Source organism: Pelecanus crispus, chromosome 1 (assembly GCF_030463565.1).
Source record: "Pelecanus crispus isolate bPelCri1 chromosome 1, bPelCri1.pri, whole genome shotgun sequence".
Taxonomy (NCBI): Eukaryota; Metazoa; Chordata; class Aves; order Pelecaniformes; family Pelecanidae; genus Pelecanus; species Pelecanus crispus.
Window position 1 is genome coordinate 142,919,553 of NC_134643.1, and position 23,444 is coordinate 142,942,996.

The 23,444-nt window shown below is 39.0% G+C and overlaps 1 protein-coding gene across 1 annotated transcript in view; it reads right to left on the reverse strand.

The window, feature by feature from the left end:
- FRMPD4 (FERM and PDZ domain containing 4) overlaps positions 1–23,444 on the reverse strand; it is a 113,174-nt gene that overhangs the window by 9,862 nt on the left and 79,868 nt on the right. The window contains 9 exon segments of the mRNA XM_075719884.1: positions 638–820; positions 1,420–1,509; positions 3,892–4,018; positions 5,172–5,308; positions 6,049–6,168; positions 8,260–8,391; positions 11,558–11,665; positions 12,821–12,925; positions 22,110–22,155. Coding sequence (XP_075575999.1) covers positions 638–820; positions 1,420–1,509; positions 3,892–4,018; positions 5,172–5,308; positions 6,049–6,168; positions 8,260–8,391; positions 11,558–11,665; positions 12,821–12,925; positions 22,110–22,155 — 1,048 coding nt within the window.

Consider the following 23,444-nt stretch of genomic DNA (forward strand, 5'->3'; position numbering starts at 1 on the left):
AAACTCCGCTCATTGCTACTAGATGCCACAGACAAGGTGTTAAGTGGCATTCAAGAGAAATTAAATGACTATAGGTAGATGAAGAGCATCTATGAATATATTGTGTAGGTTAAAACACTTGACTGGAATTATAAGGGCTAAGAAAAAAACCTTGCCATTTTACAGTTTATTTCATTGGTAACCGCTAAGCGATTACTTGCAGTGAACTTTGCAAATAAAACACTGGATTACAGGGGACACTGGGCTGATGCAGCTGGCAATTCTCTAATGGTAATAATATTGTCTGTTACACTAGAAGGAGCTTCTAGGGGCTCAAGGAGCTTCAAAAGAAGGGCAATTTCATCATCACCTCTTCTCACCACGGAAATCAAGGAAGACAACAACAAAACGAGTTGCCTGGGGTCAGCCAAGAGAAAAATCAGAACAGAATACAAGTGCCACAAAGCACCAGTCTGGTACACCATAGGCCCCTCAAATGCCCAAGCCGTACTCTACATGCACTCTGAGCACAAAAAAGCTAAAAATGCACCCGCAGAATATTATTGTCATGAAAATACTCAGAACAGTATAGCTTGATCAAATACTCAAATAAAGACAAAAATGTTAAAGATACTATATAAATGAACAACAAACTTACCTTTACATCTAAGACGTGCAGCTCAACTCTAACACTGCTTTCGTCTTCTGTAAACATCTCAATCCTGTTCACGTGGCTGAAGTCTGCCAGAAGAGCCACCAGGTTTGTTTTGGTGTTTATCACATGACTGATTCCGTACCGCGGTCCTACTAACAGTGTCACTTCTGAACGCTTTTCTCCCTGCTTTAGTAGAAAAAGAAAAAAAGCAATAGTAAAAAACATGATAGGTACTGCATAGTGACAGAAATCACCACTGCCTTCTTTCATTTTCATGGAGCTACATTTGCATGGCATTTCTACGTTGAAGATTATTATGTTTTTCTAAGAAGATACGATATAGAAGAGCATACTTGATTCATAATTAAAAACCAAAAAGTAAAGGAATCTGCTCCTGGATATTGACTGTACTGTAGTTTTTAAATGGATAGTAAGATGGACAGACAGATGGATGCATGGAATCTGCTTCTGTTAAAAGAAAATCTTTGTCATCAAGAGTTCTCCAGACTAGTAATATTAGTATTCTATAGTTAATTGGATGGTGCTATTTGCCAAAAGGGTGCTAACCTATCTCTAAATCCTCAGTAAAAATTCAAATTATAAGAGGAAAATTATTTTCCAGATTAAAAGAAAAAAAAGTGATTTGGTTCAATTTAACAATTATTTTTTAAGTGTATGAATAGAACCTAAACTTCTAAAGAAAATTATATGGTCCAGCTTTTGCAGAAAGATACTTGGATAAAAAAATCAAGAGAAGAGAGAGACTATTTCAAGAGAAATATTACCACTAATGTTGCCTTGAAAACACGCCCTCCATATAATCGTAGATCACTGAGGAACTTTAGATAATGCACCTTGGCTTGCAGAGCAGAGAGCTGAGGAAGGAGAAACAAGGGTAAGAGGTGGTGGTGGAAATCATCACATTACCAAATTCAGAAAGAAAAAGTATTTGTGTAGTCTAAGGAGAATGGACTGCAATAACAGCTCTTCAGAGCCCGAAACTAAATCATTAGATGCTTGAGTTTCAGATGAGGAGAAACAGTTTCATTCTGAAAATTAAGATCTTGCTTGTTTAGTTAAAATGCACTGAGGACTTGGGTACGGGCAGATCAGATCACTGCAAGAACATTGTAACTGCTCCAATGAAGGGAAAATGTTAAACTGCTCAAATTAAACATCTGTTCATTGTGGCATTTCAAGGCTAGACAGCAGCTTTCCATTCATAATCACCAGCAGTTCTTAAACATTTATGTATCTATACAGAGAAAGAGAACAAAGAATTTGCTTTTGTCAGCCCTGTGTATTACATTTTGCTAGGTACTTGTGGCATATGGCATATTATTCCACCTCATTACAGCATTTCTCATTTTTTTTTAAATAAAACTTTTCCACTGTATTTAGTAGGGAGTAGGTCTGAAAGCCAAATACAATACACCAATACATATGATCCTATCGTGCCATACATGTCGTAATTTATCTCCTTTCTCTCCTCTGAGCTTAAACTACCTACTTGAAAAGAAACAACTTCTAAATATTTCATGAGACTGAATGGAAACAAGAAACAGTTAATTTCAGCCAAACAGTCTGGACCCAAACCTTATACGTCCCTGGTGTAAATCCTTATATCTGGACGTTTGAAAGATAAGATAAAACAAGCTCATCTCATTTGCTATTCTCATTTCAGCCACTAGATCTCTAAATGAAAACCTTATTTGATCTTGAACAGCATTTTAAGAAAGAGCCCCTATCCTAAGGTTTTTCTAGACAACAAGGAGGAGATTAATCTGGAGCAGAGCAACTAGTGGGAACGCTTTCCCCTTCCCTTCACCAGGTGTTCAGCTGGTGGAGAAATACACAGAGGTTGTAAAAAATGGGAGAATCCTGAGAATGACAGGCTTCCCTTTACGTGGAGGGACAGAAGACCCCAGAAAAAAATCAGTTCCTGAGTTAGTACCTACAGTTGAGGACAGAAGGTGATGAGGAGCTCAGATGCTTCCCTTCTGAGACCTACCTGCTAAAAAAGCAGGTCGGCACACAATGTATTTCCAAAGCTCAAATCAAAAAAAATGAAGCAAAACCAGCGAAGTCTGCTTGCTGCAGGAAGGGACTGTTGCAACCTCTCTTCTAACCAAGAACTGATACTGTATGTCAGTCATCACCTGCAAGACCTGCAGCAGCGATGGCTTCCAAAATAAACCCAAATTTACACTACCCGGAAAAACAATAAGCCATTGGCATTATTTAGCTTCAGCAGTATAGGAGACGTGCAGTGCTTCAATCAAAAAGGTGGCCTTCCTTCCTGAGCATTGCAGGTCAAACACAGAACTGTGTTCACAGTCATGATGTGGTCTGAAACCTCCAAGCAGGATTTCTGCTGATCACAATGAGCCTTAGCTCAGGCACCACGTGTTTTGGGGTTTTTCTGTTCAGAAACAAAGTGTCATGAAGCAGGATTCAACTCATTTTACGTCTCAACTAGTCACTCTTAGGTTCTTTTTATAGTCCATAGAGAGAAATAGGCATTTCTAGGACACAAGTCATCTGACCTATTTTTGGTTCCTAATGTGGGATGGGATGAATCGCTCCCTAGCAGTGCCTATTCCTCTCCATTGACTACAAAGAGAGACTAGATGGCTTGCATAAAGAAACCTCATTATGGTGTCTAAACCCAGCCTCAGCTGTATGCATGTAACAAAGGCATTTCTCAGAGACATTGTCTTCTACATGTTTTTTCCAGCTGAAGTTAAAACTTAGTGCTAAGAAAAGCATTTTACGATAGCAAGGAGGGTCAGTTACTGTAAGGAGCATCATCTATACAGTTAGACCTTGGCCAGCAAAAAGTCTCTATCTGTAGCATAGCGGAAAACAATCCTGAAAAATAGCATTTATGCCAGGCCCATAGGTTAATGTGGTTGAGATCTGAGCATCAGAGAGAGAACAGTAACTTTCGTAACAAGTCTGCCATTAATAGGAAGCACTAAATGAATTAAAAAATACGTATCTTTATCATACATGAAGCATTAATAACCAGTTTTCTGGCATTCTCAAGATAATAAGATAGTTTAGTTGGGGTATAATTAATTATTTTTAATTGTTCTTGGCTATGTTGTACTGAGCACCAAAATTTAAATTGTCTATATTCTCTGAAAATATAATGGCTAGGTGTTTCTCCGAAGGATTAATTTTAAAGGTTTCCCATGTACGCCACCCTTTCTGCTCTTTAAAACACATTTTCCATTAAGATGCAAATGTAATACCTTTTTACCCGGAGGAACTAGGTTTTGATTTGCTTTGACAAGGTGTGAAAGTGCTTTCTTTATGTTCTTTTCTTTCATGCTTTGCAGCACAGCAGATGGAAGAAAAGTCTCTAATCCCCATTCTTTTCTGCAATAAAAGGCATATATTTAATTTCACATTCCTGTGATGATTATTTATCTTAAGACTGGTGACTATGATGCCAAGTGAACGAATGCCTGAAAACAGAAGGAGAGTTGATCAATTCCACAGTTTTGCAATAACATATTATTTTCTATATTCAAACTATATATTACTTATGAAAAAGATGCTTTAAAATAATATATAATCTTTCTTCTATCCCTTCTATCTCTTCCATCATGCCTTTCAGAAAAGAAGTTTAAAGTTTTTATCTTTAAAATCTACGCTGTATTGTTAAACACCACTTAATTACATGGGCAAGTACCCTTATAGAATTAAAATGGTGGAAGATTTAACAAATAATGTCAGATTTAATTTTCTTTTCTAGGGCTTTTTAGAATATGAAAAGCAGTCAACCGTTGTCTTTGTCACTTGTATTTTGGTTTTTTTCCCCCTCACAACCAACCAGTCCCCCTCCTTTTACCAAATTTTCTTTTCTGCTTCAACACTTGTAAGTAATTATTTCTGCTGATTCATTAATATAATACAATATAACATGAGCCACAGTAAGGTGGATAAACTTTACAAGATCAAGTGTGCAACAGTTATTATTTGCATTCTGCAAGCAAACTAAGGAAAACCAATGAAAGTTTTGGTGTTTTGCTTTGGTTTTTTTTTTTTAAATCCAAGCAGATGTACACACAGTTGCATTATGGAGACTTTCTTTTTCTTTGTAGTTACAAATAGATGTTGTGTAACATAAAACAGGTGCCTACTGGAATACTTCTGTATCTAAGAAATCTTTCAAGTGGAATCTAAGACCCTACAATCTTCTGTACCAAGAAATCATCCGAATCTTACTATAATAATCTCTACTAAAACCCTAGGATTCAGACCATATAAACTTAGATCTGACAACTAAAACATTGAAAATGAGTGACAATCTTATTTACAGTTATAGGCTATTTCACATGCCTAAAGAGACGACCAAAAGATGTAGTCCATACTTACAGCTCTTAACACACCTGAATCAATTTCAGTGACAAAGAATGAACCTAAAATTGGTGCATACATATAGACATATTAAAGAAACAATCTTAAAGAATCTATGAGTTACTCCTAATGTTTCACTTTTAAAGAACACACTGTATTCTCAACTTACTCTATATATTTGAGGGAGATTTTCTGAGTTTGCTTGGTGGTCACAGTTGCAATATACATTTGTAATGCAGCCAACCGCAGGGCAATGTCATATTTCAGTTCTGGTCCAAATCTTTCCTGAACCACGTCATTACAGCTCTGCCAAAGAACCAGTAGAGGGAGCATCAAGTTAAAAAATCTTGCAGTAAAAATAAATTATAGTCCCCCTTTTTTTTAAAAAAAAAAAAACAAACATTGCATGAAGAGTAACCCTGAACTCAGAAGCAGGACCATGCTGAAGGTAGGACTGTTGCTCTCAGAGGTGTCAGATGCTGACCAGGGTATGGGCACTTCCGAAGAACACAAGGACTTCTGCCAAAGAGCAGAAGGCATGAGCATTTTGATCTAAGGTGTCTTCATCTTTCCTGGGGAGAACAGTAATCCTCTTTCACAAAGAGTGTTGGGAAGGTATCAGCGTATCTGGACTCAGGATAGCAGGATTCTAACTGGTGAGATACTCAGGAGAACCACATTTCTTGTACATCAGTTTTCTCATCCATTTTACTGGAAGTTCCTTTTCAGACATTTCTGTCTGATATTACAGTACCAGAAATAAGTATTAGCAATTACTTCAGCTTCTCTCTTTTCTAAAGCCAAATATATTTTGGAAAGATATCAAAGCACTACTATTTGGAGAGACTTATAAAGGAAGGGGACTTTGCAGATGATAAAGATTTGCACATTCCCCAAGTGGATTCATTGGCTTTATGCAGCAGAAATAACAACCAGGATTTACTGCAGCCATGCTTTTCTATGTGAAGATATAAATCTATATATACACTGAGTGCAACTGTCTTTTTATTCTCCTTAACCCTAACAATGGCCATGCTTTCACTTACCTGTACATAGAGATATTCAAAAGCAACTGGATCTCTTCTTAAAAGATCAATCGGATCCTTTGGGACAAAGCTAATCCTGAAAAGACATCTCATCTTATGCGAGCTTGGCCTCTGGGTCACCTAGGACAGTGCAATAATCATATCAGAGCTTGGCAATCTTGGTCATGCAACACGGTCTGTAGTCTTGGGCACCGTGACCCTGTTCCAGAACCATGTGGTACCAAGAAAAGTAATTCTATCCAGCAAAGAGCTTTGCCACGGGCTCCTTATTAAGTTCTTCACATAAGAACATCATATATATAGCCTTGTGGAAAGAGTTTTAGACTCATACAGGCATGACTGCCCAATACAACTCATCCTCAAAGCAACAGAATTCACTCATTCAGAACCAGAGTGAAAGGACAGAGAAAACAGACCTTAATGAAAACCATCCAAGTGAAATACAAACTGAGCTGTGCTTCAGCAGGACCAAAATACTCATAAAAGAGAAGGGCTAGAAGGTTTTTGGGGAGAGGTCACTTTTTTTTTTTTCTTAGACTGACTGAGAACACAGGTGAAGTACAGCTTAGCAGCTATTATTCTCACTTTTTCTTGCTTGTTTTAATCCACTAGCAATTTGCGAGAAATTGGGTCTTTTGAATTTTCCTGCATTGTTCTGCATTAAGAGACCTACCCCATGACTTCTGACCAAGACAAATCTCTTCCAATACATTAAAAAATGAAAAAGACTGCTTTGCTTGTTGGTCAGCAAAACTTTGTTGAGCGTGTAACACTGTAATCTGGCTACATAAATGGGGGACCACTGCATAGCTAATGAATAATTGGATGAAAGGGTAACAACCCAATAACACCATTCTAAGTCATGGTCAGCAGCAATATTATAATGGCAAATTAAAGTATTGCTGATTTTACAGGAACTTCAAAGAAGAAACCCTGAGAATAATGTAGTTTATTCAATTAGGCTAATGTAGTTAGAGAGTTAGTGTACTTTATAATCAACATTTTTAATTGATAAAACTGTACTTTTAAAAATCTCCACTGAAGTCTCTGTCTTGCCCTAACAATTTTCCAAAATGTGTGTTTATCACATTGTCTCTGACCTCACTCCTAAGTATCTAGGTATACTCGGTATGTATAAATAAAAGCTCCGGATGGGATTTTCGAAAGCTCACTGTGTTGGTTTATTCTGATCCTTCTGATTTCAATGGAAATTTTACCAATTACTTCAAAGAGAAACAGTTAGGCCAGGAGAGCCAGTATTGAGTACTTCTGGATATTGTGCATTCATTGGGTAGCTTATATCCACAAGAAAAGAATGTTAACATGGCAAAGTCAAAGGCTTAGAAGTTGGAAAATGCCAGAAAGACCATTAATTGGTAAATGAAGTTCCTCCATACCATTACACAGACTCTAGTTACATGATCAAGGGAATTCTGGCATTTAAATTAAATATTTTTCCCCATCTCATCTAAGAATTCATGTCCTTTTTTTTTGTAAATTTAGGTGAAATTTAAAAAATACTAACGTTCTCCTGAAACAGAAATATCATGGAAAATTTCAGGGTAAACAGTTTGGCAAAACGATAAGCAGCTAAAATCAGGCTCCTCTGCTGGGAACTGTGAAGTAACTTTACCTCTAATCACACTTCTCTGATCTAAGGAAGAAAGTCACACCAGCATTTTCTGGGTCACAATTCATCATCACTGAAGTGACATAATGTATCGCTGTGTAAACAAGCCAAACTTGGCTTCATCAGAAAGAGTATTATTTCCTGTCACCCAGATACAGATCTGTATAATCAGAGAGGAATCAAAGATCAAAATAAGGTTTTAAAGGAATTTGGGCAGACTGTGGCTCTCAGAATTGTTATCATCGATTTTCCGGCTGTTGAGAACGTTTATTAGCTGGGCCACATATGATATGGAAAAAGCTTTGTAAGTATTTTCTAGCTTTCATTCTGATCTTTAATGAACTTTTTAATACTTTTTAATGGCCCAGTGAAGCAAGGAAATATGATGCCTATATAATAGAAAAATAATTGTTTTCTGTGAGAACTTGATTCTTACAACCACATCTAAATACTGCTGCTATTTGATAGACTGTATCGAACTATAAATCTTGCAGTTAAGTCACTTGAGTAATTAAAAAGATGGATAATTTACTGATTAATCAGTCTCATTAACATCTGTTTTCACAAATCATTACACAAACCTGAGTTAGAGTCTCCTGTTCATGTAGCAAAAGGAGTTTCGTTCCAGATCCTTCAACCCTCTGCTCCAGCATCAGGGAAAAGTGTTCAATACACTTGATGGAAAGCTTTTCTTGGAGTGTTAAGATGACATCCTAATTAACAAAGGATTTATAAAATGTGCTTAAATTTGTGAAGCGCTTGGGACCCAGTTCTTCACTGCCACGCACCCTGCATGTATGCAGCACAGGGTGGAAGCCCAGATGTTAAATGGGAGGACAGTTGTGTTTCGTGCCTGTTCTGCACAAGTATACAGGACATCACACACATTCACCCAGTGAAAAATCAGTGCCTTTATATTCGCACATCCCTGAGATGGTATCAGACACACATGTGAAAAATATATATATTGCTGTGAATGGACAATTTTCTGTGCAGTTTAACATGCAAATTATACTTGTATGGCCCTTAAATCATGTCTCTCTGTCTCCCTGGAAATAAAACCTCTCCATCAGCAAAGGAGAGATGGTCTTGCCGCTCTTCACTCACTTTTGGGGCAGGGCCACCCAGCAATACAAACCAAGTTTATATGTTCAACAAAAAAATTAAATGAATGGCCTTTATTTGTTCTTATGGCAAGGGGTTTTTTTTTGAAGTCCACTTCTTGATACTTGTGTTTGATGGACATTTTTGAGTTTCAAATGCTGACAGAAAAGCCAACGACAATGATACCTGTGCAGAACAATAGCTCTAAATTCAGGGACCATGTTAATATATAGTATAAACCCCATTTTCAGAGACTGTTAAATTTTTTTTTCATATTGAATTATGTCTAAGAGTAATTAATTCAAGAACAATTTTTTCTAAAATAACAGCTAAGCAAACCTCCTCACAAAACCATTCAACCAATCCCAGCTTTACTTTCGTATAACGCTTTGTAAATATATGCAGAGTATTGGTATCATCTGGCAACGTATCTTTTGCTTTAGTGAATGTAGTAGGAAAAAGAAATCTATAATAACCCATCATTTAAAATAAGTTTCACATTATGTTGGTGAAAGGATTAAAACATTTCTGTCCATCCAAAAGATTTTTTAGATATACACAAGTATCCAGATGGATAGGACTTGCTAAGATCATGATGAATTGTAATCCGAGTGTTTTAACACAGTTTAGGAAAAGTAATTGATCAATTACAGTGTCTTTATGAAAAATCAACCTCAAACTGGTAGAAGGATGAAAAATGTATGTAGGAGGATGGGGACAACTCTGTACAATGTAAAGAATATAAGACAGTATTAAAGGATTGCAAGCAACTAGTCTAAAGAATGGAGGTTAATATTATACTATTCTGACTAATGGGAAATTTATTGCTTACACATTAAATCTACTTTTATTTATACTCCTAAACTATGCTCAAAGACAAGGGGCATAACAATAACATGAAGAGACATGATATTAAATATAAGTTTTTAAGAGAGGGTAATAATTGCACTGTTTTCCGCTAGCTGTCTTGGACCTTTTAAAATATGATGCTAAGGCACATAGGCACTCAATTACTGAACCAATTTTTTTGCTAGCCTATCCTCTCATCTGATAACTTAGAGTCATCCCAGGTGCTGCCTCCCAGCAATAAGGAAAGCGAGGACTGCAGGTAAGACACTGGTTGCACCCTCGTTGTTAAGTGGTGAGTTACTGGACTGCTAGGGGTGGAAAAAAAATGCATTTGCCTTGACTCAACTGTGGCTCGTCTACTTCACCTCAGTGTAGGAAGAGAAGCAGCAATCCACACCCACCTGTCCACAATGAGGAATATACACATACATACATGCAAGAATATGTAATGTATAGCTGTGCAGGCTATGGAATACATAAATGCCTGAATTAGATGCAAAGGAAGTTATGCCTAGAAAAAGTCAGAATGACTAAGGTCAAAGCAGGCTTACAACCTCAATACAGCTAGGTCGCTGAGCCCACGTGGGTATCTTTGCAAATTACTTCAGATTAGATATATGGTCTTACAGTACATGACACACCCATGACAGAACTACTGAAAACTAATGTAATGTGATGGCCAAAGACTGGTCTTCAGAGGCAAAATATCCTGGAACAGGTTGGTTGGTTTTATGCTCATAAAAGAAAATACTGGAAAGTGGGCTCATAGGCCTTAGAAGGGTATGGAGACCTCACTAGCTACTTGAAACATGTCTCCTAATTCTTCACCCAACCAAATTCTCAAAAGGACTGAAGGTATTCAGTACCCCATGGATGTAGAGTGGAGGCTTGGATCCATTACCTGCACTCAATTTATGCCTAAAGCATATATATGAACTATAAACAGATATTGCAGCCCATTTTTAAGTGTAACTCCAGTATTTGTTTTGCCTTCAGACTGGAGTAAATTTCCCCTTGTTTACCTTAGCAAATCACTCTCCTTGCGGTTTTAACTGATTGAGCATATTGCTGAATCACAGTGAGCGAAAAGCAGCCTTTCTTCAAATATGCATAGCATTACAATCCCTTAAAACCAGCAAAAGCTGGCAGTGCAGTTGAAATTTGCATCCCCAGCCTTCACTGATCATTCCCACCCATGCATCTCTTGTCTCAGTGTCGCAAGCATGCACGCTACCATGCAGTGAACTAGATTTGGCAACCAATCTGTGTTAAAACTAGCTCACCCAAACAAAAATGCTTGAGAGACTAGCAGCATGCCCAACAGTGCTAGTTGTGCTGCTTACTACGCTACTCCATGGCACTCACAGACAGACAGCGATGACGCCTCTGGTTTAGGAACCTACGTGGAACAGTGTCACAGACACTCCCTAGCAGCCTCAGTTGAGTGCCAGGGCTTCACCTCCTTATTTCTCTACATGAAATGTGTTATGGAAAGCATAGAGGGCATTACACTGAGACAAGCAATTTATCACCAGCATAACCCTAAAATATCCCATCCCAAGTTCATTGGATGACAAGCTAGATGATATTCAATTAGCAACCAACATCTTAATCTTCTTAGCTCCTGAGTTCTGCTGACAAATCATGCTAGTATTTGGCAGCATATCAAAACGATAGGACCACAAAATTTTAATTGTGCTCCAGGCACATTAAAATGATCACTTGTACTTTTTTCTTCATTGACAATACAATATGTTTGTAGCAGCAAAATGGACCAAAACCCCGTTATTTCTGAACTATGAGTCCCAACAGAACACACTAGTAATTTTGTTCTTAAAGTATTCCAAGTAAATTATGATTACTGAAGGTCTTAAAAAGAGTTAACTGGCATTCTTGGCATTGCATACAAAGGCATATCTAGCCTACCTTTATTGAAGTGCTGCAGTCAAACCGGAAAGATTTGGTTTGTCCATTTTCAAGATACACCTTCAGAACATTTGGCATGAAAAGAAGTGAATTGTCCTTAACTGTTTCCTGCCAAGTAAATTAATGAATCAGATTACAACATGTAACGAGGGAAATCTAAATGTTGTTCTATAAAGGAGGACATCATTCAGATGGAAAGGTAACAACCGAAAACGAGCGTGTTGGCTCAAACTGAAAGCAGAATTAGGAAGGCCCTGCAAGTGTCTAACCATGTTCGTTACAGCTGCACTCTATAGGTCTCTTTCCTGGAAAAATATAACTGTTCACATACATTTTATGTCTGGCTGGGAGTATTTTCTTTCCCTAAATACTATCTTTCTGACACTAAATGCTACCTCTAAAGTTGAAACATTTTCAATAAAACAGAAAAATGCCTTACTGTTTTGCTGAATATAGTGAGCCATTTAGTGTCTTCAATCCACAAAACGGGAACTCCAGATTCATTAGTAAGAATTACAATCAAGATGTTTTACATTCTCTTTATAGCTGGCTATTAAGTGCTAATATCTGTCATCATTTAAAAAGAGTAACATATAACATTGCTACTTAATTGTGACAATTCATAACAAGGATAGTAAAATAAACAGGAAAAGGAAGGGAAACAAAGCTTTTTTTTTTGTTTTTAAAAAGCAGAAATTGCTTTTGACAAAATGCAGTATCAATTTATGTTTGGAAGAGAGATGGATAAAGACATCAGTATGGAACGATGTTCTGGCAAATTATGAAAATGAGCCAGGAGTTCATGCTTAAGGAGTTCAGTGCCTCTCAAAGGGAGAAGCCGGAAACAACAAGTTTAAGTAGATAAAATGAATTTTAAAAAGGTCTGTAAGGTAATGCTAATCTGTTTTCCTGACATGGTACTTCTCTTGAGTTTATGGGTTTTCCTACTACAAAATTGCTCTGAAAAAAAACCCAAGCAAGCATTATCAAGACTATAAAGACAGGCATATATGTGCTATCACCACAAAATGCATTCACTAGCATTTTAATTTCATTTTAAGAAGGGACAAATTTTTTGCAATATTATGGGCCCAACGGACTTTAAAACCAGATCTTTCAAAAACTTCAGAAACAGAAAAACCCTGCCCTTTGCAAGCCTATCACCACTGTTCCTACCATTTAATTCCCTCACTTTCCAGCCCTGAGGCGTACCTTTGGATGAAATGCTCACTCCTTCCTGAGGTTAAATAGTTGAATACTCACCGACACCTGGCCATTGATAATTACTTCTTCTGAGAAGCGCACTTTGACAGGATTGGACTTCAATCTTGCCTTTTTTGCAGCACTAATAAAAGCTGATTTAGGAGACTGGAAGGAAAAATGATGACAAGATATATCACAAAATTTCAAGTTAAAACATATCTTTCCTTTTTCAGTTATTTCCCATTTCTCACACACTGGGAACTCCATGTATACGGCAACATGTTGCATACCATTCACTGAAGAATGGGAATACAGTCAAACCATAATGCTTCCTGAGATAATACTTATGTACATACATATATGGAATCACTGATGCATACTGCACATACTGAAAGTTAGCCACTGTCAGACTGCAGCGATGTGAAGGGCTCTCGGTGTACATACAAATTCCTTGTAGGGCTTCCACAATGACTGCTGTCAGCCAAACTTGTTTGCATGAACGGACACCGACCAGTGACCAGCCAGTGACCCTTCAAACACTGAATGGAAAATTTTTGCATAATCTATGATCCACTAGATACAGATATACACACAACCTTTGCCAAAAAAGTGTCTGAGAGCTCTCCACGTGCAGTGGCATCTCACTGTGTTAGTCCACTTCAAAACACCGGTTAGAACCACCAAAAGGCACCTGCAGGCCAGCAGGCCTCCCCTGAACATATCCCCTGCACAAACCCTGTGCAAGGCTTGCCTTCGGTAGATCGCTTTGTGGGACTTCATGGATTAGAAGTCTAGAAACATTCCTAATTTTCTTCTGGGTCCTAACTTACTTTTACCTAGTACATTATTCAACGTTTTCACCTGTGACCAAGTGTGCAGCCTTGGAAAAAAATTCGCTTTCCATTTGAGGAGTCTGACTAACAACCCATTTTTAGTAACAAATTAAATATTCACAGTGAATGGGATTTCCATTTTCAGCAGCAGAAGCAAGGCAATTTTATTCTCAGGTCAGTTACAAACACAGTGCTTCTGGCATTGCCTAACTCCGTAACAGTGATAATAGGCAACAGAAGAAATTCTGGTTTTGGCTGAAAATCACTGGGCTCCTTCAGGCCAGATTTTGGTCCATTTGTTTCAGTAAAATGTGAATTAAGATTTTTTCAGAATCTTATTCTAATTCCTGAGAAGTGGCCTTACTAGTTTTGGATCCTGAAAAGACTAACTCCTGTTGCTTTGCCTGTGAGAAATTAGTGCAGGCATCAGTGATGATGATCCTGGAATAATTTCCTATTATCAATGCAGCATGACAGCAGTCCTTGTAAACACAGGAGGTCTTGTCACTATCACTCAAATTTTGACTCAACTAACAATCTGCAGGAATGATGGAGTAGTCCAAGGCCACGTGCTCTTGTTGTCTCTGATCTCTGCTGAAACTGCTTAAAGTTATTTTCTTGTGATGCAGAGGCCTTGTTTCTAGTAACTAGCAGGAAGAAGTCTCTAGCTCATTTCTGTATGCCACTGATTTACTATCACATAGAAAACATGGTAACTATTACCACAGGCTCAGTATCAACCCGTGAACAAGGAATGAAAGATGCCACATTCTCCCAGGAAATATCAGAGTCATCCAATAATTCCTGGAGCACAAAATAGAACCAAGAAATAAAAATGAATGCTTCTTCACTTTTACAGTTCATTCTTTCTTACCTCTTCTCTAGCAGCTATCACCATACATCTTTTTAATCAATAACAGTAAATGACAGAAAATTCAACCCCATGATCAAACCAAGCTCAGCTTCCAAAGCCAGTGCTGAAAAATGCAGAAGGTCCCCGAGAAGATTTGAAACAACCACCAAAAAGAAAGAAAGAAAAAAAGTTAAAAAAAAAGAAAGTTAATGTCTCAGGGAAGGGGACCAAAACCAGTTCTTCAGCAAGGAGGGAGAACATGGAAACGCTGAAGAAGCATGCTAACATATTGTACTCTAGAGATGAATTCCTAGAAAGACATAGTATACAGTAATACCATGATTAATATAATAATTCTACACATGCCTTTTCTAATTTCCCTCCTCTCCACATAGTCCCTTTCTGCAGTGTGTAAGGGGGATAGTCTATATGGCAACCAAGTAATGGACTGCAACCTGTTGATTCCCACTGCTATGGGGCAGCACAGCTATTAGGAGTAGGCTACTGGCTCTCCCTTGTAAGGGCAACGGGACAAGAGTGGCTTTCACTTACTCTTCTTGCTGGAAGAACCTTATTACAGTTGCTTGCTCTTATTGCAGATGAGTCACTGGTCTGGCCTCTCTTTGCAGGCAGACTGCCAAATTTTCTTCCTAATTCTGGCAAGGTTATTCCCATAGAACAAATCCGGCAAACCGCTATGTGGCTCTGTCACTCTCTACAACCTCTCTCGTTTCCTCTCTCCAACCTCAAAAGTCACTTGCGGGGGGCATAAACGCTTAAATTATGTTATTGCAAAAATGTCAGAGGGGAGTCCAACATGACTGAAAGATTCGAACATATGTGAGTTCCCAAGAACCCCTCTGGGATGTAGGGTTTAATGTACATATTGCACAGCCAGGGGAGCACACTGTGGTCTGCCATAAAACATGGGGCTTCCCTCCCTTCCCACTTCTGCTGTTGCAGCGTGGCCCCTTGCCAGACACCCTGGGTGAGCCTGGAAGCGGATTGCTTTCTAAAAAGCTTCAAACTATAAACCAGGGGTGTAAGAAAAACTAGACCAGCTGCGCCAGGTATTTGGGGGAATGTTCTCTGCTGGTTAAAGGTTTGAGTAATAGCACAGCTTTTGCATTTAATTGCACAATCTCATTGTTTCTACCTCTGCATCAACTTGGCGCTTGACATTTTCTCTTTGAGAAAGGAACTGTTTCAGGAGAGTGGGGCAAACACCTAGGAAAACAGTTGGGTTTGATTGTCGAAGCTTGCTTTTCTAACAAAGCCTCAGCAAGATGATGTGCTGCTCTATTCTATTTTAATGTCTTCAGGTTTGTAGGTGAAGAATGCTATCAATTAATGATTCTCAGAGTGCCAGGTTCATTTGTTTCTGCTACTCTGTCTTCTAGTCAAATGGAAGCCATTATCCTCTGTTAATGACCTTAAGTAGGAGGTGTTTACACTAATGCAGAACATTTAACACTGCAAGTAAAGTATTTGCATCGTCACAGATAAAAACAGCTTAATTAGAGTGACTTTTGCAAAATGAGAGGACATAGTTTAACAAAGAGCCAAAATACTTCAAAAACCCCACAAACTTCACACTGCGTGACCTAAGCACTGTCTGCTGTTAAGAGCTCAAATTTATCAGGAATTTAAATAATTTTTACGTGCTTACACAGAACTCAGTAAAAATTCAGCTGATCTTTTCAAGACTACCTGCTAACAAGAGAAATGAAGCATTGCATAGAGATTTGCTTGCAGGAAATGACAGTGAAGACTGAGACCCTCCTTTGAATCCTAGTTACTAGGGACTGCAATCAATGGGCATCCCATCAGCAGGGTCAAAACATGAGAGATTGCTATAACAAGAGGAGGCTTTCTGGAAAATGTTATTTTTCTCATTTTCTGGACATTACAAAATTAGATCCTATTTTTGTCAGCAGCACAATAGCAGGTCATTTTCAGATAGCTCTTAAAAACAATATCCTTCATTTTGAGGGAAACTCTTTTTCGATGAAAATAAGAATGTCTAGATCTTGGTCCACTTTTGAAGGTAAACTGTAATTTAGGGGACATTCCAAGTGAAATGGTGTCTATTTGCTGCAAAAGCCCCTTTGAGTGCTCTTCCCAGCAGACATGCTGCAACAACAAAACCTTTACTCATGCTCAAGAAAAAGAAGCATTTAGCATTTAGAAGAGGATAGTGTAGTACTGAGCTGCCATAAAGAAATGAAATAAGGCGGCAGTATGGGACAGTCACAAGGTGAAAAGAAAACCTGCTTTGTGACAATGAGTGTCAAAATCTGACAGAAATACTGAAGTTTTCAATAGCCACAAATTGTATATATGCAATCAATTCTAAGTTTGTTACTTAAAATTAGTCATTAGTTTAATATGAAATACTATCTTTGTTAGGAAATAAGGAAAAATTGCACGATGGCAAAAGTGTGTTGACTTTTTGGTCCGTCCCTAAAGGCAATTATATGAGACAAAATTTAGCAAGCAAATAAAATGTGAATAAGAGGAAGAATTAAATTTATTAAGTGGAACAGTACGTAATGCCCAAAGGCAAACTAAATACTGCCATTCATAGCTGTGAGCAAGGCTGAACAACTACACTGGCTCACAAGAGCATTGCAGAAGAGCAGGTAGGGACACGGAGCAATAATGTGGAGAAGTTTTACTATGCAGTAATTTGTTATAACCACAGGGCACTGACAGATCATAATCAGGAGTATTTCTTTGTTAAACTCTTGGCACAAATTTAATTGCTGAAATCATGGTCAGATTTGGGTTCTCTCTTTAAAGTTGGTGATCTATCATAGACAATTATATTTTACTATTTTTAGATGGTAATCACAGTCTGATCATTAGTCCCATACATGTATAGGATGTACCTGTAAGGTGGGGAATAGCCAAACCTTACTTTAATGAAGGCATTGAGAAAATCCAATCCATTCCATCTACAGTACACGACAGCCTAGTGATTGTCCCCAAAACCATGAGCAAAACCACAGGTCAGCTTCAGACTTTGTGGAACGTGCAGACATTGCAGCTCATCTTGTGACTAGATGGGCCTGAGCCATCTATCCCTGCATTTATTATATGTGGAGATCCTCCATAAAATCCCCTCCACTGGCCTGTTGGGATTCTGCCTCTCCAGAGTTCAGCCCTTTACATTCATGGATTACTCCTTTATGTTCATGATTACCTCTCATACATAGGTGACTGCTCTTAATCAAGTGCAGAAAAGTACAAAAAAAATCAGCCATGCTGTACTACTTTCAGTCCCACAACTCCGCAAGGATGAGGACCTTTGGGAATGAAACAAACCTTCACCCCATACAAACCCAGGCTAAAATGAACACATGAAGGACTATATGAATGATAATGCACCTGAGATGGGAGAAAAGGCTAATGAAGAAGGAAAAAAGACCTAATGGCAGCTGGGGGTGGGCAGAACTACAAGGAGAAAATGGTGGACAGGGTGAAGGGGGGAGGGGCTCTTTTCTACTTTGCTGAAAGAATTAACATGGAAGTTCACGCTGAATTTTCTCAGAGTCTTCACTGCTGAAAAGATCATGCATTTTTTACAACTACACTCCAGAAAAATCCATATAGCCTAAGAGCAGACCTCCAGGAAGAAAGGTCAGGAGCAGCAGTGCTCACTGGGATTTGCACCACACACAGATGGAAGAAGAAAGGCTGGCAGCACAGGTCTGACATGAGAGGAGGCTGCTTCAAACAGCAAAGAGTGGTTGGACAATGGTCATGGGCCAGCCAGCACTTCCAAAAGGCAACGCAGTGATGGCAAGTTTGTCATTAACCACACCATGATCCTCTCCTGTGTAGAATTAAAGCTATGTATGGATCTGACCACACCAAAAAGCTGATGAGAAAGTTACGCAATGGAAAAGGTCCTCAGGATGACTGCAAAAAATGTACACATTCAAAAAAAAAAAAAAAAAGCCATAATTTCTACACCAACTTCACAACTTTAAGGAGTCAAAAATCATCTTGATCAAAATGCTCATGTCTGACTTCCAAATGATTTATAAAATGACACCTTGGTAGTCTTTTTCACTTTAAAATTTGAAGTCTTTGTGACAAACCTGTTTCTTTTTTATATCCTTCTTTACAACCACAAGTCTGGAGATGGTAGCTGCTGCTGTTACATGACTCCAGAAGGCAAAGCAGCATGAAAAATACTGTGAGACTCTCAATAAGATTGTTGCCACAATCATTATGATCCATAAATAAGTGTTATTTATCACAGTTTTTCTGCAAACGTTGTGTCTCAGACATACTACTGTGTTATAACAAGAAGCATCTATTTCAAACAGAAACAGATTTTATCTTTTTCCCACTGCAGAACTTACACCCAGCAAAATTGCCATAGATCTCAGTTGGGCCTGGGCTACATCCAAGGAGTTTAAGAGATTAATCATGAAAGCAACCTATCAAATGATCTCTACACATAAAATCAGAACAGATATCAAAACAGGCAAGTTATCTGATTTGAGTAATGCTTAAAACTTAATAAAGCAACAATCAGAATGATAGTCCATTTACAGAATAAAATGGTCAGAAATTATAATCAAATGCCATACTTCCAGAAATCAAAACTTTGAACTGCTTCAGCTGCTTTACCTGTTCAGTGACCTCCTTATGAGCAGGGGTGATATGACCCTAGCAGAGATTTGTAGTTTGATGGAAAGAAAAAGATAGCCTAATGCTTTGGTCATAATTAAAATGAAATTTTAATGACTTTAAGCATTAAACAAAACTGAATGCACTTAAGCAGAAATGATCCGCAAGAGCTTTCAAAAAGTACTAAGTGAACTACAGAGTACTATAAATCTAGATTACATCTACTTTCACCTGCAATCATAAAGGATGGTTACTTGAAAGCATGAAAACAAAACACACTCTAAATAGCGCAAATAAAAATAATTAAGAAACAGCACTCTTGTAATCCATCTTGGCAGATATTTTTCATGCAATCATAGAAAGAAAAAGGTTCACCATCAAGAAGAGAGATCGATTAAATGTTTGTAAAGGTGTATTTCTGCCAAGAATGGGGAAGAAGTTCAGTCGTTATTTAAAAGCTCTTACTTTTCTTTTGTCTGGTTTCTACTTCATCTTTCCAGTTTTATTGGCAAAATAGTAAAAATGGAGGAGGCAAAATTAAAGAAAAGGGGAAAGCACGTGTGCACCATAATGTTTGAAGACATAAATAATGTTTCCAAACTGTAAGACAAAATGTATTTGCCAGAGGACCCCCTGCACAGAAGACCAGGACAGGTACACAGCCGGAGTGCAGCAACACCCAGGATGGCAGAGCTGAGAGGGATGTCACCTAACAGGCTCAGGCACTACTGACAGTAACATTGTGGCAGTACGAGGGCCAGCATGGGCCAGAGGTTCAAGGCAACTCAGGAGTCCCCAGGAGACTTCACAGCCCAGGGTTTGCACAAACTGAGGGACCCTGCAGTGCTTCAGGGCTCAAACTTGGCTGCACACGCTGGCAGCATCCCAACTGCTCCCCATCCCTACACACACCTTCGTTTCCACTGCAGGAAAACTTGGGCTTGAAAGCAGTAAGGGAAGGATGCTATGAATCAACAAGACCCTGGTCTGGACAGGTAGGGAGGTACAATAAGAGCGCCCAAACCAGAGGAGATCTGCAGGGTGCAACAGTCCTGCAGTTGAGGCTTTCCCAACTAAGCTCATGCCATTGAAGCATCCTGACTTTCGGATAAAAATGGGTCAATTAAAGCTAGCACCGATATGCATACATCAATCGCATCTTCTGACTGCTCTGTAGACATTCTTGGAAAGACAATCTTCATGCCTACATGAGATAAAACGTCCACAGCCCCCAAAAACACTTGTGCTTTGTCTGGTGAGGTAGAGCTGGGGGAGTCTGACAGACATGCCAGAATGGGGCAACACAAATAGACGTATAAGATGGGCAGATCAGCCCAAATGGCTGGCAGGACAGCAAAGTGTTTCAGTGCCATTCCTAGCTCAGTGACATCGAGAGGTAGTTCAGTTATTGATTAGCTTTTGGTGCTATGTAATGAGAGGAGCAGATTCTGCCTTGTCAGGCCTCAAACAGGGCTTTGACCCGAAGAACTGGGAAGATACCAGATCGTGACCTTCCTTCTTCTCCAGGTCAAAGGCTGGAGGAGGACCGTACCTGTGCTGTAAGGTCTCCCATTGAACATGGAGTGCACAGTTCATTTGGGTTTCAGCTTCCCTTACGTTCAGTGTACACAGGCTTGCTCTCGTACCAGCAGCACAGGGATAACAGGCACAGCACCTCGCAGACACATAGTACTTTAAGGGCTATGTATACCGACACTAAAGCCCTTTCTTCACCTGACATTTAAAGAAAAGAATGAAGCCTGTCAATGGATGAACTAAGGCAAACTGCATAAAAAAAGGCAAGTGCGTGCGGATTTCTTTTCCCCCATATTATACACATCCCTGTGATCAAAACCACTGGCTGTAATCCAGCAGGCTTTAAAGGTGGTTAGGTTTCTTTATGTAGTCAGATCATCCCTGCCTTTTCATTTCAGGTGTCTGATGTCGACCAGATCCCAGCTCACCTTCCTGCCACTGGTCTTCCTGCAGCGCAGCAGCCCCTGCCTGGTTTTGCCGTGGAATATGTCCTTTTTCCCCACAATTTAGTTGCTGTGCAGACTGGCTTCTAGAAATGGTACAGGACCAGCACAACTACATGACCACCTCTAAACTAGCCAGAAAGGCTAACGAGTAGTATGAAGCCACCTAGCAGTGGCCAAGTTGCCTTTGCAAGATGTATACTTTCGCAGCTTCATCAGGTAATCTTGTTTTCACATCTTTGTGTCAAATCCATCTCATCTCTTATTCTTGGGTGAAAAGGATGCAATTATCCCTTGTTAATCAAAACTGTTGTGTATCAGGCTAGCCAGCGGGGAGCTGAATGGACCTGTTGGAATCTGAAATCACTCCTGATGCATGGCTGAGGCCCCTCAGCAGCCTGCGAGGTATGCACGGCCGTGCATGGATATATGGGAAGAGGGAGACGTGCCTCCTCCCCTGGCTTGGCTTCTCTCCTGTTTCATGGGAGATGGGTTTGCACTGACAGGTCCTGAACCCGCTCCCACAAACTGCTGAGTGAGATGCAAAGGCACGTCGCATCAGCCAGCTCCGAGTTGGGCTGTGGTTTCTCTCAGTCCTTTCAAGCCAGCCTCACGCAATCGCCTGTCTCTTCTCTCCCCTCACCTCCACACGCCCTGCGCTGGAGATGCAGGCAGAGCCCTGCCTTGCATAAGGTACAGCTGGTTTGATACAGCAGCGTAACTCTGTGGGACCGAGGCAGAATCAAATAAAAACCAGGAGCTACAACAGATCAGAAATTGAAGCAGAACTCAGCGTCCTGCTCTACCTATCTTCCTGGTGTGAGTTTAAAGATACTGTTATTATTTAACTTGCTAATGCAGTCTTTGAGTGCAGGACGCAGTAACGCAGTCTTAAACATCACCTTTAAGAGACACAGCCCTTATCTCACTTCTTTCTTTTTATTGCACAGATAAGGTAGAGACACAGACAGAATATAGGCAGAAAAAAAAAGCTGCTATGTTGCTAGGAAACTAATTCAGAAAACAGCGATGATACTTACAGGGTAAGGTTGAACAACAGTAAGGAGGATTGATTCTTTGCAGCTTCTATAAAAAGGAAAAAAAAAGTAAAATCAAGTAAAAATTCATACTTTTATTCACTACAGATAAACAGCTTTTCTTTTTAATGAAGAAAACTGCAGTAATATGGCCAAATGTTTATTACAATCACATAGCAGAGAATTAGAGATTAATAATATGCCAACATAACAATGGATATTAAAAAAGTAAGGTTTTTTCCAATCTAATAAATTGAATTGACTTAACTTTACAGTTTATACTACGAAATATTTGCTTTATCAGAGAGACCTGCATGCTGCAATAACCGTTTTCTCCAGCAAGAATGGAATAACATTTGATTAATCCTATCAGTTCGGCATCTAATGACTATGAAGTTCTTTCACCCACTTTACAAATGCAAGTCACTTTTTATACCATCTAGCTCTTGTACACTAAATGCCAAATTTGTCTGAAGACAGCAGCGTTTTCAAAACAAAAATGAGGACAAAATTTGGCCCCCCTCTAGCTGACCTTTTTAAATAGGTGGAAAAAGATTAACATTTGGTGAATAACCCTGTTAGAATTTTTACGTTTTTACAAGATTGCTAAAGAAAGGTTTTTCTTTAAAATTAAACAACTCTTCTTTAGGATGAAACTAGTAAATGGAAAACATATAAGCAGCTCTAAAAAAACCTAACTGACTTAGAGGGTAAAGAGAAGAAATTATTGGGAATCTTGATATGATCAAGTGGTCTGGACAAATGACAAATGTATATTTTGACTATTGGTGGGCAGTTGGTGGTGGTGGTGGATAACTGGGGAAAAGTAAGGGTGAAGGGAAAGAAGAAGGAAGAGAAGCCAATCAGAGTCAATATCTTTTGTACGACATTGATGTCTGCTGAGGGCAATATTAGCTAAGAAAAGGTCAGTTGCCATTTTGTTGAGATGGAGTTGATTTTCTGTTGGTTTTACTACTTTCAAACACAATTAATTGTTTATTTATGTGATTTATTGCCTGGCTAACTGAAGCGCAACTGATTTGGCATGCCTGACCTGTTCAGCAGAACTAACTAAAATTAATCGCGCTGTATTGGTATTATACAGTGTCACCTAATATGCATATTCACACCACTGATACGCAACTTAAAAAGCCAAAAAGCAAAGAAAACAGAGGAGAGACTGAACGCCTGGTCAGAAAATTGGTCTGGAAAGTCAGGCTATACTTGATGAAGCCAGCACATCTCTGAAGGCCAACTGGGATAGCAAGTTCTACTTCTGTCAAAGCCATCAGTCATGCAAGGGGCAAGGTCTGACCAAATAGCCCCTAACTAAAGAAA